The sequence below is a fragment of the Panulirus ornatus genome, chromosome 3 (assembly GCF_036320965.1).
Source record: "Panulirus ornatus isolate Po-2019 chromosome 3, ASM3632096v1, whole genome shotgun sequence".
Lineage (NCBI taxonomy): Eukaryota > Metazoa > Arthropoda > Malacostraca > Decapoda > Palinuridae > Panulirus > Panulirus ornatus.
The window spans coordinates 45,404,201-45,422,041 of NC_092226.1; the positions used below are offsets into that span (position 1 = coordinate 45,404,201).

Consider the following 17,841-nt stretch of genomic DNA (forward strand, 5'->3'; position numbering starts at 1 on the left):
CCAGGCCCAATAGACCTTTCCATGGCTTACCCCAAATGCTTCACATGCCCCGGTTCAGTCCGTTGACAGCACACTGACCTCGGTATAACACATCATTCCAATTCACTCTATTCCTTTCACACCTTTCACCCTCTTGTATGTTCAGGCCCTGATCGCTCAGAATCTTTTTCACTCCATCCTTCCACCTCCAATTTAGTCTTCCACTGCTCCTTGTTCCCTCCACCTCTGACACATATATCCACTTTGTCAATCTTTTCTCACTCATTCTCTCCATGTGTCCAAACCATTTAGCACACCCTCTTCTGCTCTCAACCACACATTTTTTTCTTAACACACATCTTTCTTACCCTTTGATTACTGACTTGATAAAACCACCTCACATCACATATTGTCCTCAGACATTTCATTTCCAAAACATCCACCCTCCTCAGCACAACCCTATCTATAGCCCATGCCTTGCAATCATATAACATTGTTGGAACCAATATTCCTTCAAACATACCCATTTTTGCTCTTTGAGATAATGTTCTCGCCTTCCACACATTCTTCAGTGCTCCTAAAACCTTTGCCCCCTACCCCACCCTGTGACTCGCCTCTGCTTCCATGGTTCCATCCGCTGCTTAGTCTACTTCCAGATGTCTGAAACACTTCTCTTCCTCCAGTGCTTCTCCATTCAAACTTACCTCTCAGTTAACTTGTCCTACAACCCTACTGAACCTAATGTCCTTGCTCTTATTCATATTTACTCTCAACTTTCTTCTTTCGCACATTTTACCAAACTCAGTCACCAACTTCTGCAGTTTCTCACCCGAATCAGCCACCAGCGCTATATCATCAGTGAACAACAACCGACTCACTTTCCAAGCCCTCTCATCCACAACATATTGCATACTTGCTTCTCTCTCCAAAGCTCTTGCATTCACCTCCCTAACCACCCTATTCATAAACAGATTAAACAACCATGGAGACATCAAGCACCCCTGCTGCACACTGACATTCACTGGGAACCAGTCTTTTTCCTCTCTTCCTACTCATACACATGCCTTACATCCTTGGTAAAAACTTTGCATTGCTTCTAGTAACTTACCTCCTATGCCATATACTCTTAGAACCTTCCACAAAGCATCTCTATCAACCCTATCGCATGCCTTCTCCAGTTCCATAAATGCTACATGCAAATCTGTTTTTCTAAGTACTTCTCACATGCATTTTTCAAAGCAAACACCTAATTCACACATCCTCTACCACTTCTGAAACCACTCTGTTCTTCCCCAATCTGATGCTCTGTACATGCCTCTACCCTTTCAGTCAATACCCTCCCATATAATTTCCTGGAAATGCTCAACAAGCTTATGCCTCTGTAATTTGAACATTCACCTTTATCCCCTTTGTCTTTGTACAATGGTACTATGCATGCATTCTGCCATGATCCCTACATACATTGAATATCTGTATCAACCAGTCAACAACACAATCACCCCCATTTTAAATAAATTCCACTGCAATGCCATCCAAACCCACCGCCTTGCCAGCTTTCTTCTACAAAGCTTTCCCTACCTTTTCTCTGTTTACCACACCATTCTCCCTGACCCTCTCAATTTGCACACCATCCTAAACAAAACACCCTATATCTGCCACTCTTATCATCAACCACATTCACCCCAATTGCTCAAAATCTTTTTCATTCCATCCTTCCACCTCCAATTTGGTCTCCCACTTCTCTTCGTTCCCTCCATTTTTGATACATATATCTTCTTTGTCAATCTTTCCTCACTCATTCTGTACATGTGACCAAACCATTTCAATACACCCCCTTCTGCTCTCTCAACCACACTTTTTTTATTACCACACATCTCTCTTAACCTTTCATTACTTACTCGATCAAACCACCTCACTCCACATATTGTCCTCAAACATCTCATTTCCAACACATCCACTGTCCTCCACACACCCCTGTCTATAGCCCATGCCTTGCAACCATATAACATTGTTGGAACCACTATTCCTTCAAAAATCTATAGCCCATGCCTTGCAACCATATAACATTGTTGGAACCACTATTCCTTCAAACATCTATAGCCCATGCCTTGCAACCACATAACATTGTTGGAACCACTATTCCTTCAAACATACCCATTGTTGCTCTCTGAGATAATATTCTTGCCTTCCACACATTCTTCAAAGCTCTCAGAACCTTTGCCCCCTCCCCCACCTTGTGACTCACTTCTGCTTCCATGGTTCCATCTGCTGCTAAGTCCACTCCCAGATATCTAAAACACTTCACTTCCTCCAGTTTTTCTCCATTCAGACTTACCTCCCAATTAACTTGTCCCTCAACCCTACTGAACCTAATAACCTTGGTCTTATTCACATTTACACTCAGCTTTCTTCTTTCACACACTTTACCAAACTTGGTCACCAGCTTCTGCAATTTCTCACCCGAATCAGCCACCAGCATTGTATCATCAGCGAACAACAACTGACTCACTTCCCAAGCCCTCTCATTCACAACAGATTGCATACTTGCCTCCCCTCTCTCCAAAACTCTTGCATTCACCTCCCTAACAACCCTATCCATAAACAAATTACACAACCATGGAGACATCACACACCCCTGCTGCAAACCGACATTCACTGGGAACCAATCACTCTCCTCTGTTCCTACTCGTACACATGCCTTACAGCCTTAATAAAAACTTTTCACTGCTTCTAACAACTTACCTCCCACACCCTATACTCCTAATACCTTCCACAGAGCATCTCTACCAACTCTATCATATGCCTTTTTGCAGATCCATAAATGCTACATACAAATTCATCTGTTTTTCTATGTATTTCTCAAATACATTCTTCAGAGAAAACACCTGATCCACACATCCTGTATCAATTCTGAAACTGTACTGCTCTTCCCCAGTCTGATGCTCTGTACATGCCTTTTAAAACCTTCTCAGTCACTGCCCTCCCATATAATTTCCCAGAAATACTCAACAAACTTATACATCAGTAATTTGAACACTCACCTTTATCCCCTTTGCATTTGTACAATTGCACTGTGCATGGATTCCGCCAATCCTCTGGCAGTTCACCATGAACCATACATACATTGAATAGCCTTACCAACCAGTCAACAACACGGTCACCTCCTGTGATAAATACCTCTGCAATGCCATCCAAACCCGCTGCCTTGCCAGCTTTCATCTTCTGCAAAGCTTTCACTACCTCTTCTCTGTTTACCAAATCATTCTCCCTGACCCTTTCACTTCACACACCACCCTGACCAAAACACCCTATATCTGCCACTCTATCATCAAACACATTCAACAAACCTTCAAAATACTAACTCCATCTCCTTCTCACTTCACCACTACTTGTTATTACCTCCCCATTAGCCCCCTTCACCGATGTTCCCATTTGTTTTCTTATCTTATTCATGTTATTTACCTCCTTCCAAAACATCTTTTTATCCTCCTTGAAATTTAATGGTACTTTCTCACCCCAACTCTCATTTGCCCTCTTTTTCACCTCTGGTACCTTTCTCTTGACCTCTTGCCTCTTTCTTATATATATCTCCCAGTCTTTCACACTACTTCCCTGCAAAAATTGTCCAAACTCTTCTCTCTTCTCTTTCACTAACAATTTTACTTCTTCTTCCTACCACTCACTACCCTTTCTAATCTGCCCACCTTTCTCATGCCACAGGCATCTTTTGCATAAGCCATCAATGCTCTCCTAAAGACATCCCATTCCTCTGCCACTCCCCTTACATCATTTGCTCTCACCTTTTTCCATTCTGCACTCGATCTCTCCTGGTACTTCCTCACACAAGTCTCCTTTCCAAGCTCACGTACTCTCACCACTCTCTTCACCCCAACGTTCTCTTCTTTTCTGAAAACCTCTACAAATCTCCACCTTCACCTCCACATGATAATGATCAGACATCCCTCCAGTTGCCCCTCTCAGCACATTAACATCCAAAGTCTCTCTTTCATTCACCTATCAATTAACACATAATCTAATAACACTCTCTGGCCATCTCTCCTCCTTACATGTGTATACTTATTTATATATATATCTTTTTAAACCAGGTATTCCCAATCACCAGTCCTTTTTTAGCACACAAATCTGCAATCTCTTCCATTTCCATTTACAACGCTGAACACCCCATGTACACCAATTATGCCCTCAACTGCCACATTACTCACCTTTGCATTTAAATCACCCATCACTGTAACTTGGTCTCACACATCAAAGCTGTTAACACACTCACACAGCTGCTCCCACCAATTATGCCCTCAACTGCCACATTACTCACCTTTTCATTTAAATCACCCATCACTGTAACCTGGTCTCACACATCAAAGCTGTTAACACACTCACACAGCTGCTCCCAAAACACTTGCCTCTTATGGTCTTTCTTCTCATGCCCAGGTGCATATGCACCAATAAACACCCATCCCTCTCCATCCACTTTCACTTTTACCCATATCAGTCTAGAGTTTACTTTCTTACACTCCATTACATACTTCCACAACTCCTGCTTCAGGAGTAGTGCTACTCCTTCCCTTGCTCTTGTCCTCTCACCAACCCCGACTTTACTCCCAAGACATTCCCAAACCACTCTTCAGCTTTACCCTTGAGCTTTGTTTCACTGAGAGCCAAAACATCCAGGTTCCTTTCCCCAAACATGCTACATATTTCTCCTTTTTTCTCTTCTTGGTTACATCCACACACATTTAGACAACCCAATCTGAGCCTTCAAGGAGGATGAGCACTCTCTGCATGACTCCCTCTTCTGTTTCCCCTTTTAGAAAGTTGAAATACAAGGAAGGGAGGGTCTCTAACCCCCTGCTCCCATCCCCTTTAGTCGCCTTCTACGACAAGCGGGGAATGTGTTGGAAGTATTCTTTCTTCCCTTACCCCAGGGATTTAACATATTTTTATTCTCCCTAAAATATAATCATACTCTCTCACCTCAACTTTCATTTACCCTCTTTTTCACGTCCTACACCTTTCTCTTGAACTCCTGCTGCTTTCTTTTTTACATCTCCCAATCATTTGTACCACTTTCTTGCAAAAGTTGTCCAAATGCCTCTCTCTTTTCTCTCACTAACAATCTTACTTCTTCATCCCACCACTCACTACCCTTTCTAATGTGCCCACCTCCCACCTTCGTCTTGCCACATGCATCATTTGCACAAGCCATCACTTTTTCCCTAAATACTTCCCATTCCTCCCCCACTACCCTTACATCATTTGCTCTCACCTTTTGCCATTCTGCACTCAATCTCTCCTGGTAATTCATCACACAAGTCTCACCTTTCTCTTTTCCCCAATATGCTCTCTTCTTTTCTGAAAACCTTTACATATCTTGACCTTTACCTCCACAAGATAGGGATCAGACATCCCTCCAGCTGCCCCTCGCAGCACATTAACATCCAAAAGTCTCTCTTTTACTTGCCCATCAGTTAACACATAATCCAATAATGCTCTCTGGCCATCTCTCTTACTCACATACAAATCCTTATGTATATCTCTCTTTTTTAAACGAGGTATTCCCAATCACCAGTCATTTTTCAGCACACAAATCCCCAGGCTCTTCACCATTTCCATTTACAACACTGAACACCCCATGTACACTAATTATACCCTCAACTGCCACATTACTCACCTTTGCATTCAAATCATCCATCACTATAACCTGATCTCATGCATCACAGTGGCTAACACACTCACTCAGCTGCTCCCAAAATATTTGCCTCTCATGATCTCACTTCTGACCAGGTGCATAGGCACCAATAATCAATCACCTGTCTCTCTTCATCCACTTTCAGTTTTACCCATATCAACCAAGAGTTTACTTTCTTGTACTCTTATCCCGTACTCCCACAACTCCTGCTTCAGGAGTAGTGCTAATCCTTCCTTTGCTCTTGTCCTCTCACCAACTCCTAAATTTACACCCAAGACAGTCCCAAACCACTCTTCCCCTATACCCTTAAGCTTCGTTTCACTCAGGTTCAGGTTCCTTTCCTTAAACATACTACCTGTCTCTCCTTTTTTTCTCATCTTGGTTGCATCCACTCACATTTAGACTCCCTCAATCTGAGCCTTCAAGGAGGATGAGCACTTACCACAAGACTCCTCCTATTTCTCCTTTTAGAAATTTAGATACAAGAATGGGGGGAGGGGGTTCCAGCTCCCCACTCTCGCCCCCTTTAGTTGCCTTCTACAACACATGGGAAATAGATGGGATGTATTCCTTCTCCCCTATCCCCAGGGATAAGAAATAGTGTATCTAAAATCATGTTAGGTTTGATAGAGATGCTTTGTGTAAGGTTAGGTTAAGAGAGTGAGGCATGTGTGCAAGTAATAGGAAGAGAGAAGGATAAGTGATTCTAAATGAAGGGGGGTCTGTGGCAGGAGTGTGTGATACCACCATAGATGTTTAATCTTTTTATGGAAGGAGTGGTGAGGGAAGTATATGTGAGGGTTATGGAGAGTGGAGGTCAGTAATTTGTCTGGGGGCTTGGAGGTGAGTCAGTTGCTGTTTGGTGATGATGTGGTGCTGGCAACAGGTTGAAATGAGAAATTGTAAAAGCTGGATTATGAGTTTAGGAGAGAGTGTTAAAGAAGAAAGTAAATGTAAATAAGAATAAGGTTTTGAAGTTTAATAGTGGAGAGAGACAGGTTAGTTAGTGCTTGAGTTTGAAAGGAGAGAACTTGGAGGAATTTGTGTGTTTTAAGTTCATGGGAATGGACATGGAAGCAAATTGGAACCTTAGGGGATGAAGTAAGTCGTAGGGTAGGTGAGGGGGCTATGGTTCTTGATGCATTGAAGACTGAGTGGAGAGAGGTCATTTGTTGTAAAGGCAAAGATAGATATGTCTATGGAAAGTGAGATTCCTACTAAAGATAGGTTTAGTTTACTGGAGGATGAAGTACAGTAGGAATTCCTTAGTTGGGGATCAGGATTAAGAGTTCTGTGTTTTGGGTTTGAGGAGAAGAAATTTGTTTTTTGGTGCAAAACTGGAAGATAATGTGGGGAAGTTTATGACATTGTCTCAAACACTCATGAGGATTTTGATGTTTGTTGTTCAATTTTAGACAAACAATATAGTCAGTGGATGATCTGGAGCAATTTTAGTAAAGTATAAGGATAGTTTTCATACATGGTGTTTTGACAAGAAAATAGTGAAATTGGAGAAAAATGTAGCTTAGACATTGAAGCTTATTGATACAGTGGTTAAATTGATGAGAACTGCTATTGACGTTTGTGTAAATAAATTATACATTTCCTTTTTCCATAGCCAGAGGTTGAACCATTATGTGACATTCATTTTTTCATTCATTTCAAGCTAGAAGTTTCAGTTTTCTAAATTGTTTCTTACATTTTTCATATGTATATATATGTATGTGTGTGTGTGTATATGTGCGTATGTATGTGTATGTGTGTGTATGTGTATATGTATATATATATGTATATTATCCCTGGGGATAGGGGTGAAAGAATACTTCCCACGTATTCCTTGCGTGTCGTAGAAAGCGACTAGAGGGGACGGGAGCGGGGGGCCAGAAATCCTCCCCTCCTTGTATTAACTTTCTAAAATGGGAAACAGAAGAAGGAGTCACGCGGGGAGTGCTCATCCTCCTCGAAGGCTCAGAGTGGGGTGCCTAAATGTGTGTGGATGTAACCAAGATGTGAAAAAAGGAGAGATAGGTAGTATGTTTGAGGAAAGGAACCTGGATGTTTTGGCTCTGAGTGAAACGAAGCTCAAGGGTGAAGGGGAAGAGTGGTTTGGGAATGTCTGGGGAGTAAAGTCAGGGGTTAGTGAGAGGACAAGAGCAAGGGAAGGAGTAGCAATACTCCTGAAACAGGAGTTGTGGGAGTATGTGATAGAATGTAAGAAAGTAAATTCTCGATTAATATGGGTAAAACTGAAAGTTGATGGAGAGAGGTGGGTGATTATTGGTGCATATGCACCCGGGCATGAGAAGAAAGATCATGAGAGGCAAGTGTTTTGGGAGCAGCTGAATGAGTGTGTTAGTGGTTTTGATGCACGAGACCGGGTTATAGTGATGGGTGATTTGAATGCAAAGGTGAGTAATGTGGCAGTTGAGGGAATAATTGGTATACATGGGGTGTTCAGTGTTGTAAATGGAAATGGTGAAGAGCTTGTAGATTTATGTGCTGAAAAAGGACTGATGATTGGGAATACCTGGTTTAAAAAGCAAGATATACATAAGCATACTTATGTAAGTAGGAGAGATGGCCAGAGAGCGTTATTGGATTACGAGTTAATTGACAGGCGTGCGAAAGAGAGACTTTTGGATGTTAATGTGCTGAGAGGTGCAACTGGAGGGATGTCTGATCATTATCTTGTGGAGGCTAAGGTGAAGATTTGTATGGGTTTTCAGAAAAGAAGAGTGAATGTTGGGGTGAAGAGGGTGGTGAGAGTAAGTGAGCTTGGGAAGGAGACCTGTGTGAGGAAGTACCAGGAGAGACTGAGTACAGAATGGAAAAAGGTGAGAACAATGGAAGTAAGGGGAGTGGGGGAGGAATGGGATGTATTTAGGGAATCAGTGATGGATTGCGCAAAAGATGCTTGTGGCATGAGAAGAGTGGGAGGTGGGTTGATTAGAAAGGGTAGTGAGTGGTGGGATGAAGAAGTAAGAGTATTAGTGAAAGAGAAGAGAGAGGCATTTGGACGATTTTTGCAGGGAAAAAATGCAATTGAGTGGGAGATGTATAAAAGAAAGAGACAGGAGGTCAAGAGAAAGGTGCAAGAGGTGAAAAAAAGGGCAAATGAGAGTTGGGGTGAGAGAGTATCATTAAATTTTAGGGAGAATAAAAAGATGTTCTGGAAGGAGGTAAATAAAGTGCGTAAGACAAGGGAGCAAATGGGAACTTCAGTGAAGGGCGCAAATGGGGAGGTGAGAACAAGTAGTGGTGATGTGAGAAGGAGATGGAGTGAGTATTTTGAAGGTTTGTTGAATGTGTTTGATGATAGAGTGGCAGATATAGGGTGTTTTGGTCGAGGTGGTGTGCAAAGTGAGAGGGTTAGGGAAAATGATTTGGTAAACAGAGAAGAGGTAGTGAAAGCTGTGCGGAAGATGAAAGCCGGCAAGGCAGCAGGTTTGGATGGTATTGCAGTGGAATTTATTAAAAAAGGGGGTGACTGTATTGTTGACTGGTTGGCAAGGTTATTTAATGTATGTATGACTCATTGTGAGGTGCCTGAGGATTGGCGGAATGCGTGCATAGTGCCATTGTACAAAGGCAAAGGGGATAAGAGTGAGTGCTCAAATTACAGAGGTATAAGTTTGTTGAGTATTCCTGGTAAATTATATGGGAGGGTATTGATTGAGAGGGTGAAGGCATGTACAGAGCATCAGATTGGGGAAGAGCAGTGTGGTTTCAGAAGTGGTAGAGGATGTGTGGATCAGGTGTTTGCTTTGAAGAATGTATGTGAGAAATACTTAGAAAAGCAATTGGATTTGTATGTAGCATTTATGGATCTGGAGAAGGCATATGATAGAGTTGATAGAGATGCTCTGTGGAAGGTATTAAGAATATATGGTGTGGGAGGCAAGTTGTTAGAAGCAGTGAAAAGTTTTTATCGAGGATGTAAGGCATGTGTACGTGTAGGAAGAGAGGAAAGTGATTGGTTCTCAGTGAATGTAGGTTTGCGGCAGGGGTGTGTGATGTCTCCATGGTTGTTTAATTTGTTTATGGATGGGGTTGTTAGGGAGGTAAATGCAAGAGTTTTGGAAAGAGGGGCAAGTATGAAGTCTGTTGGGGATGAGAGAGCTTGGGAAGTGAGTCAGTTGTTGTTCGCTGATGATACAGCGCTGGTGGCTGATTCATGTGAGAAACTGCAGAAGCTGGTGACTGAGTTTGGAAAAGTGTGTGGAAGAAGAAAGTTAAGAGTAAATGTGAATAAGAGCAAGGTTATTAGGTACAGTAGGGTTGAGGGTCAAGTCAGGTGGGAGGTGAGTTTGAATGGAGAAAAACTGGAGGAAGTGAAGTGTTTTAGATATCTGGGAGTGGATCTGGCAGCGGATGGAACCATGGAAGCGGAAGTGGATCATAGGGTGGGGGAGGGGGCGAAAATCCTGGGGGCCTTGAAGAATGTGTGGAAGTCGAGAACATTATCTCGGAAAGCAAAAATGGGTATGTTTGAAGGAATAGTGGTTCCAACAATGTTGTATGGTTGCGAGGCGTGGGCTATGGATAGAGTTATGCGCAGGAGGATGGATGTGCTGGAAATAAGATGTTTGAGGACAATGTGTGGTGTGAGGTGGTTTGATCGAGTGAGTAACGTAAAGGTAAGAGAGATGTGTGGAAATAAAAAGAGCGTGGTTGAGAGAGCAGAAGAGGGTGTTTTGAAGTGGTTTGGGCACATGGAGAGGATGAGTGAGGAAAGATTGACCAAGAGGATATATGTGTCGGAGGTGGAGGGAACAAGGAGAAGAGGGAGACCAAATTGGAGGTGGAAAGATGGAGTGAAAAAGATTTTGTGTGATAGGGGCCTGAACATGCAGGAGGGTGAAAGGAGGGCAAGGAATAGAGTGAATTGGAGCGATGTGGTATACCGGGGTTGACGTGCTGTCAGTGGATTGAAGCAAGGCATGTGAAGCGTCTGGGGTAAACCATGGAAAGCTGTGTAGTTATGTATATTTGCGTGTGTGGACGTATGTATATACATGTGTATGGGGGGAGTTGGGCCATTTCTTTCGTCTGTTTCCTTGCGCTACCTCGCAAACGCGGGAGACAGCGACAAAGTATAATAATAATAATAATGACTCATGGTGAGGTGCCTGAGGATTGGCGGAATGCGTGCATAGTGCCATTGTACAAAGGCAAAGGGGATAAGAGTGAGTGCTCAAATTACAGAGGTATAAGTTTGTTGAGTATTCCTGGTAAATTATATGGGAGGGTATTGATTGAGAGGGTGAAGGCATGTACAGAGCATCAGATTGGGGAAGAGCAGTGTGGTTTCAGAAGTGGTAGAGGATGTGTGGATCAGGTGTTTGCTTTGAAGAATGTATGTGAGAAATACTTAGAAAAGCAAATGGATTTGTATGTAGCATTTATGGATCTGGAGAAGGCATATGATAGAGTTGATAGAGATGCTCTGTGGAAGGTATTAAGAATATATGGTGTGGGAGGAAAGTTGTTAGAAGCAGTGAAAAGTTTTTATCGAGGATGTAAGGCATGTGTACGTGTAGGAAGAGAGGAAAGTGGTTGGTTCTCAGTGAATGTAGGTTTGCGGCTGGGGTGTGTGATGTCTCCATGGTTGTTTAATTTGTTTATGGATGGGGTTGTTAGGGAGGTAAATGCAAGAGTTTTGGAAAGAGGGGCAAGTATGAAGTCTGTTGGGGATGAGAGAGCTTGGGAAGTGAGTCAGTTGTTGTTCGCTGATGATACAGCGCTGGTGGCTGATTCATGTGAGAAACTGCAGAAGCTGGTGACTGAGTTTGGTAAAGTGTGTGGAAGAAGAAAGTTAAGAGTAAATGTGAATAAGAGCAAGGTTATTAGGTACAGTAGGGTTGAGGGTCAAGTCAATTGGGAGGTGAGTTTGAATGGAGAAAAACTGGAGGAAGTGAAGTGTTTTAGATATCTGGGAGTGGATCTGGCAGCGGATGGAACCATGGAAGCGGAAGTGGATCATAGGGTGGGGGAGGGGGCGAAAATTCTGGGGGCCTTGAAGAATGTGTGGAAGTCGAGAACATTATCTCGGAAAGCAAAAATGGGTATTTTTGAAGGAATAGTGGTTCCAACAATGTTGTATGGTTGCGAGGCGTGGGCTATGGATAGAGTTGTGCGCAGGAGGATGGATGTGCTGGAAATGAGATGTTTGAGGACAATGTGTGGTGTGAGGTGGTTTGATCGAGTGAGTAACGTAAGGGTAAGAGAGATGTGTGGAAATAAAAAGAGAGTGGTTGAGAGAGCAGAAGAGGGTGTTTTGAAGTGGTTTCGGCACAAGGAGAGAATGAGTGAGGAAAGATTGACCAAGAGGATATATGTGTCGGAGGTGGAGGGAACGAGGAGAAGAGGGAGACCAAATTGGAGGTGGAAAGATGGAGTGAAAAAGATTTTGTGTGATCGGGGCCTGAACATGCAGGAGGGTGAAAGGAGGGCAAGGAATAGAGTGAATTGGAGTGATGTGGTATACCGGGGTTGACGTGCTGTGAGTGGATTGAATCAAGGCATGTGAAGCGTCTGGGGTAAACCATGGAAAGCTGTGTAGGTATGTATATTTGTGTGTGTGGACGTATGTATATACATGTGTATGGGGGGGGTTGGGCCATTTCTTTCGTCTGTTTCCTTGCGCTACCTCGCAAACGCGGGAGACAGCGACAAAGTATAAAAAAAAAAAAAAAAAAAAGGATCTCATTCATAAGCTCAAAGAGAGGCTTCAGAAGTTAGTGATAATGAGATTGCTGCCAAGCTTTAATGTAAATCCCTGTACCCTAAGTGGAATGCTGGGGATAATAGTAGTATTGACGCTGTCTGTAAATAGGGAAAACCCATCTTGACAGAGTGTTAGACAAGAATATTTGGGTCTTTTTTGATAGAACTAGCGAGGTATACAGAACATAAGAAAACCTAAAGAAGGATTCAGAAAAATTTGGGACATGGCAGAATAGGTAAACCAGAAGTCATAGACCAGAAACTAGAAAGGAACAAGAAAGGTAAGAAACACTGCCGCATAGGACACACAGTAGTCACTTTTTAGGTAGTAGAGTCTACTTAACAGGGATTGGCAGAAGATGGTCTGATGGGGGTTTATGGTGGAATGGATCAGCATCTTGAGTTCAATTTCTAAGTGAAAGCAGGGAGCAAGGCAGGCAGCGAACAGGGTATTACAAGTCAAAAGTAGATGGGCTTCCACTGTCTCTTGTGAAGACACACATACTGATGATAAAGCGTTTCATTCCTGTATAATATTTTATGGTATGTAACAAATTATCACAGGCTTCAGTATCTTAATCTAACAAGCTACATTAGGATAGATTCTTCTGATTTCACTCATGGTAATGGTTACAAACTTTTGGGTGAATGTTTTACTTTGAATGAAGTGAAGTATTTTTGCTTCAACAGGATTATGATTATATGGAATGATTTACCAGTTAGAGGGGTTAAAAGTAATACCAAAGATATGCTTAAGAGTAGAATTGATAAATATTTCCCTTCAAGTCCCCGACTGACATTAATTGCACCTCCAGCTGGCTGTTTTTTGGGTTTCATAGTTATCTTTGAGAGCATTTATTATCTCTACAAAGGAAAATACCATCAACTGGAGAAAGAGTAATTCAGCATTATTTCTGAAGTGTGCTTCCATACATTGATGAAGCCATGTAGCCATGTTTTGTAGTCTTTGTAAATCCTTTTGGCATAATTAACAAGTACTGCTTGCTTAATCTCTGCCTTTTTATTAGATGGTTACCAAAGTGGTTTGAGATCCTTCACATATTACTTTTTAATATAAAGAACTGTGTTTTCAGTATAAAGGGATGGAAAGTAACTCGTGTATTATTAGCATTTATGAATGATAATTTACTGAAGTTTGATTAAATATACCTTTAATTTAGATATTTTGATGGTAGAAAGGTATAGATTTTGATCATATATCTTTGATAATACTGTATCTGTATTTATATTCCTAATTTCCCAGGTTTGAGATCAGGCCTGTGAATGATGAAGGACCTCCTGTTGATGAAGAACTCAAATCAGTAGTAGTGGTACCAGAAATGGCAGCTGTTTTAAAATCCCTGAGCTACTTTAAAGTAATAATCTTTAGTAACCCTAGTAGCACAGTTTACAGCTTGAGGTGGCGTCTCCCAGAGGATCATCAAGAAAACCAAAAGATAGAAACTGTAACTCTCTATTGGTGCAAGAAAATTAAATATGAAGCACAGTGTCTGGTAAGTGTCTTGTATTTAGTAATTGGTTCAGATAAGCATTATAGATCTCCTTTCCATGATTTTATGAGTTATGATAATGTGCTACATTTAAGTGAAGGACAGTACTTCTGTGAAATTTTGCTTTAGTCTTCTTAGGGAAGAGAATATTTGCTCTATCACCCATGTATCTGCTTATACATCTCTGTCTTATCTTACTAAATCAGTAAGCAGCGAGAGATTATGCATGGTTTGTAGTATTGTGTTAAATAATTTGAATTTTTGTTGTTGTTTCAAGCTATAGCACTAGCAAAATTGATTTATTAAGTAATCGTCTCTTAAAACCATCATGTGAAAGAAAAAATTAATGAAGCATATGCTTTTTATGAGCCATGGTTTAATCAAATGAATTTACCATGGTTTCAAGGAAACCTTTGGAAATTGGTTTAGCTGCAACATTTCATATTCCTTGTAATGTACAGTTGTAAATGTTCCTCAAAGAAATTGTTAAATCTTGATACCAAATTATGTTAAATTTGTGGCAGCATTTGGTGTACATTTAGTCTCTTTCATCCATAAGTGTTAAGTTTTATAATGATTGAATAATATTTTAATTGGGTTTTAGCATCTTATACAAGAACTATTATGGATGGTGTTATTGTTTGGAACAGGTTCGATCATGTAATAAAAACTCCATTAAGATGGTACCAGTATATTTTTATCTGCTTTAGATAAAGTCACATGATATTAACTGTATGAAATTTTAGTCAGAATTCTCACACAGCTCAGGATACTAGGAATCCATACTTTATGTTAAGTTGATCTGAAATTTATGATTGTTATCCCTGTTTCTGTGATTTTTGCTTGTCATAAGTAATGTTTTTGTAATACTGTATGCTATGACATTGATGTCATTAACTAATACTTTGACAGAATAAACTTGAGTGGCTGACAATTAAGGATCCAAGCATCAATGCTAAGAATCTCACTGACCTTGAAAATTCGTCCCTGTACATGTTTGGCATCTCTGTCAACTCCAACAACTCCTCCAGTGGGATAAAGTGGATTACTTGCATTACTAATCATGGGGAACGTTCTCCTCCATTGGAACAGTTCTATGTGGCAGATGTGTAAGTTAAAAACAAAAGTGTCAGTTTTATAAGTGTAATGCTTTTGTTGTAATATATGGTCAACTTTAGCCAATTTAGATTTCTCAGAAAACTAATCTTTTGTGTGTAATAACCTATTTGTAACATATGGGAAAGGAGTGTACTCTCATAGAACCCCATCTCTGAACATTCTCTCTTGGCATACAACTTCTTAAGCTTATGTATGCCCTCAGCAGTATCCATGTCTTCAGTCTTTTTATTCCATTCTTCTTTTACTGTCTCTGATGCTTGTTCCCTCCTGGAAGTCCTTCAAGGGGGTGGCCATGGCAATAGAGTCTCCATAACAAGCGAACTCCATGTCGCTTCTTATCCTTTAGTGCCACATCCTTAACAAGACATTGGCAAAGGGAAACTTGTACAGTGTTTGCTGAGGCTCCTACCTAATGTTCTTTCTGACTACATCTACCTAATGCTTTTGCCTAATATTCTTACCTTTTACTTCTACCTATTGTTTCTAATGTTTCATACATCCCTCTTATACTAAGAATGTACTTTTTACACTTTTTTAATCAAGTTTCTTAATTTCATGTCATGTCCACTGGTTTCTCTATCCCAACATCTCTTGAAGAACTGTTCTCTGTCTGTTTCATAGATCTGTTTTAAAAACCTAAGATTGTGATCAGTTCATCCCTTACTTTTTTCTTTTCCAAGGTGGGCAGAGTTGACCCTGCCCTTACAAATTTCTTTTTCAAAGTATGTAACAAAAATCTTTATTTTTTTACGTAATTTTGAATTGTATGTAGATATAAAAAGTAATACACAAGATATTTGTTTCAGATGTTAATATTTAAGAAAATACTGCGTTATGAAATACACAGTTCCTGTGAGTCCAAGTTAACGAATACAAAAATAATTGTAAAGAATATGAGATTTAACTTTATGAACATTGCATTATGGTAGACATTAGAAACAGTAAAGAAAAATGGCAGCTTGTTGGAGAAATGCATAGATTTCATTACCTTTGATAGGGCACCATTTATTACTTCCATTGTCCCATGATGCTGTGGTCAACCTTTGCTTCGCATACCTGTTTGCCCCTTCAGTTATCATGTCAGCAAGTTCATTAGCATATCAGAAAAACGAGAAATACTGCTACATATTCTGATGTTCATCATTTGTATAACTAACACAGTTTTTACCACAAGAGCAAATAATTGGGCAGGCACATTAAGAGGTAAAGGTAACTTTTATGGGTTGGAGCTTGTAAAATCTTGAAGTATTTTCTTTGTTGTGTGTCTCTGTAGTCATCACTGTCATATTCATCATTATTTAGCTTACTGAGAGTAAAAAACAGTGAAAAGGCAGAAATAAACCTCTAAGAGATGCTTTGCTTTGATTTTTTCTACTGGACTACTCAAATTGGAACTTTTTTCCTTGTTAGATAAGATAATATATTCATTAATCAGCAACACTCAGCATGTTTGGGTGGAAAAAAAGTGAAAAAGCAAGCCAAATAAGACATGCTTGCATGTTGTGAGAGAGAGGCATCACCATACTGTTGTCTGCAGATGTAAATAAATGTTTGTAATATCATTTATTGAGAGAAATGATGTATACTGAGTTCTTGACTCCTAGGAATGATAAAAAATGTGACTGGAACCTGACACAAGTTATCTTGGGATGATTTTTAGGATATAGATGGCTGAGTTACCTTGGAATGATGATTATTTACACAAAACATACAGACATAGACATATATACACATGCAACTATTCATACCTGCTGCCTTCTTCCATTCCCGCTGCCACCCCGCCACACATGAAATGACACCCCCCACCCCCTGCGTGCATGCAAGGTAATGCCAGGAAAGGACAACAAAGGCCATGTTCGTCCACACTCAGACTCTAGCTGTCATGTGTAATGCACCAAAACCACAGCTCCCTTTCCACATCCAGTCCCTGCAAAACTTTCCATGGGTCACGCCAGTTGCTTCACATGCCCTAGTTAAATCCATTGACAGCACTTTGACCCAGGTATACCACATTTACTCTCAGCTTTCTTCTCTCACACACTTTACGAAACTCAATCACCAACTTTTGCAGTCTCTCACCCAAATCAGCCACCAGTGCTGTATCATCAGCGAACAACAACCGACTCACCTCCCAAGCCCTCTCATCCGCAACAGACTGCATACTTGCCCCACTCTCCAAAACACTCACATTCACCTCCCTAATGACCCCATCCATAAACAAATTAAACAACCATGGAGACATTACGCACCCCTGTCGCCAACCGACATACACTGGAAACTAATCCCTTCCCTCTCTTCCTACTCGTACATGTGCCTTACATCCTCTATAGAAGCTTTTCACTGCCTCTAGCAACTTACCTTCCACACCATATACTCTTAATACCTTCCACAGAGCATCTCTATCAACTATCACATGCCTTCTCCAGATCCATAAATGCTACATACAAATCTGTTTGCTTTTCTAAGTATTTCTCACATTCTACAAAGCAGACACCTGATCCACACACCCTCTACCACTTCTGAAACCACACTGCTCCTCCCCAGTCTGATGCTCTGTACATACCTTCATCCTCTCAATAAATACCCTCCCATATGATTTCTAAGGAATAATCAACAAACTTAGACCTCTGTAAGTTGAACACTCGTCTTTATCCCCTTTGCCTTTGTACAGTGGCACTATACATGCATTCCGCCAATCTTCAGGCACTTCACCATGAACCATACATATACTGAATATCCTCACCAACCAGTCAACAACACAGTCACCCACTTTATAATAAATTCCACTGCAATACCATC

General features: G+C 40.9%; 1 protein-coding gene across 1 annotated transcript in view; it reads left to right on the plus strand.

Annotated features, from left to right (window-relative positions):
- LOC139762511 (uncharacterized) overlaps window positions 1-17,841 on the plus strand; it is an 854,543-nt gene that overhangs the window by 511,548 nt on the left and 325,154 nt on the right. Inside the window, exons 14-15 of the mRNA XM_071687495.1 lie at window positions 13,677-13,926; window positions 14,836-15,032. Of these exons, the coding sequence (XP_071543596.1) occupies window positions 13,677-13,926; window positions 14,836-15,032 (447 nt within the window). The remainder of the gene's footprint in view (window positions 1-13,676; window positions 13,927-14,835; window positions 15,033-17,841) is intronic.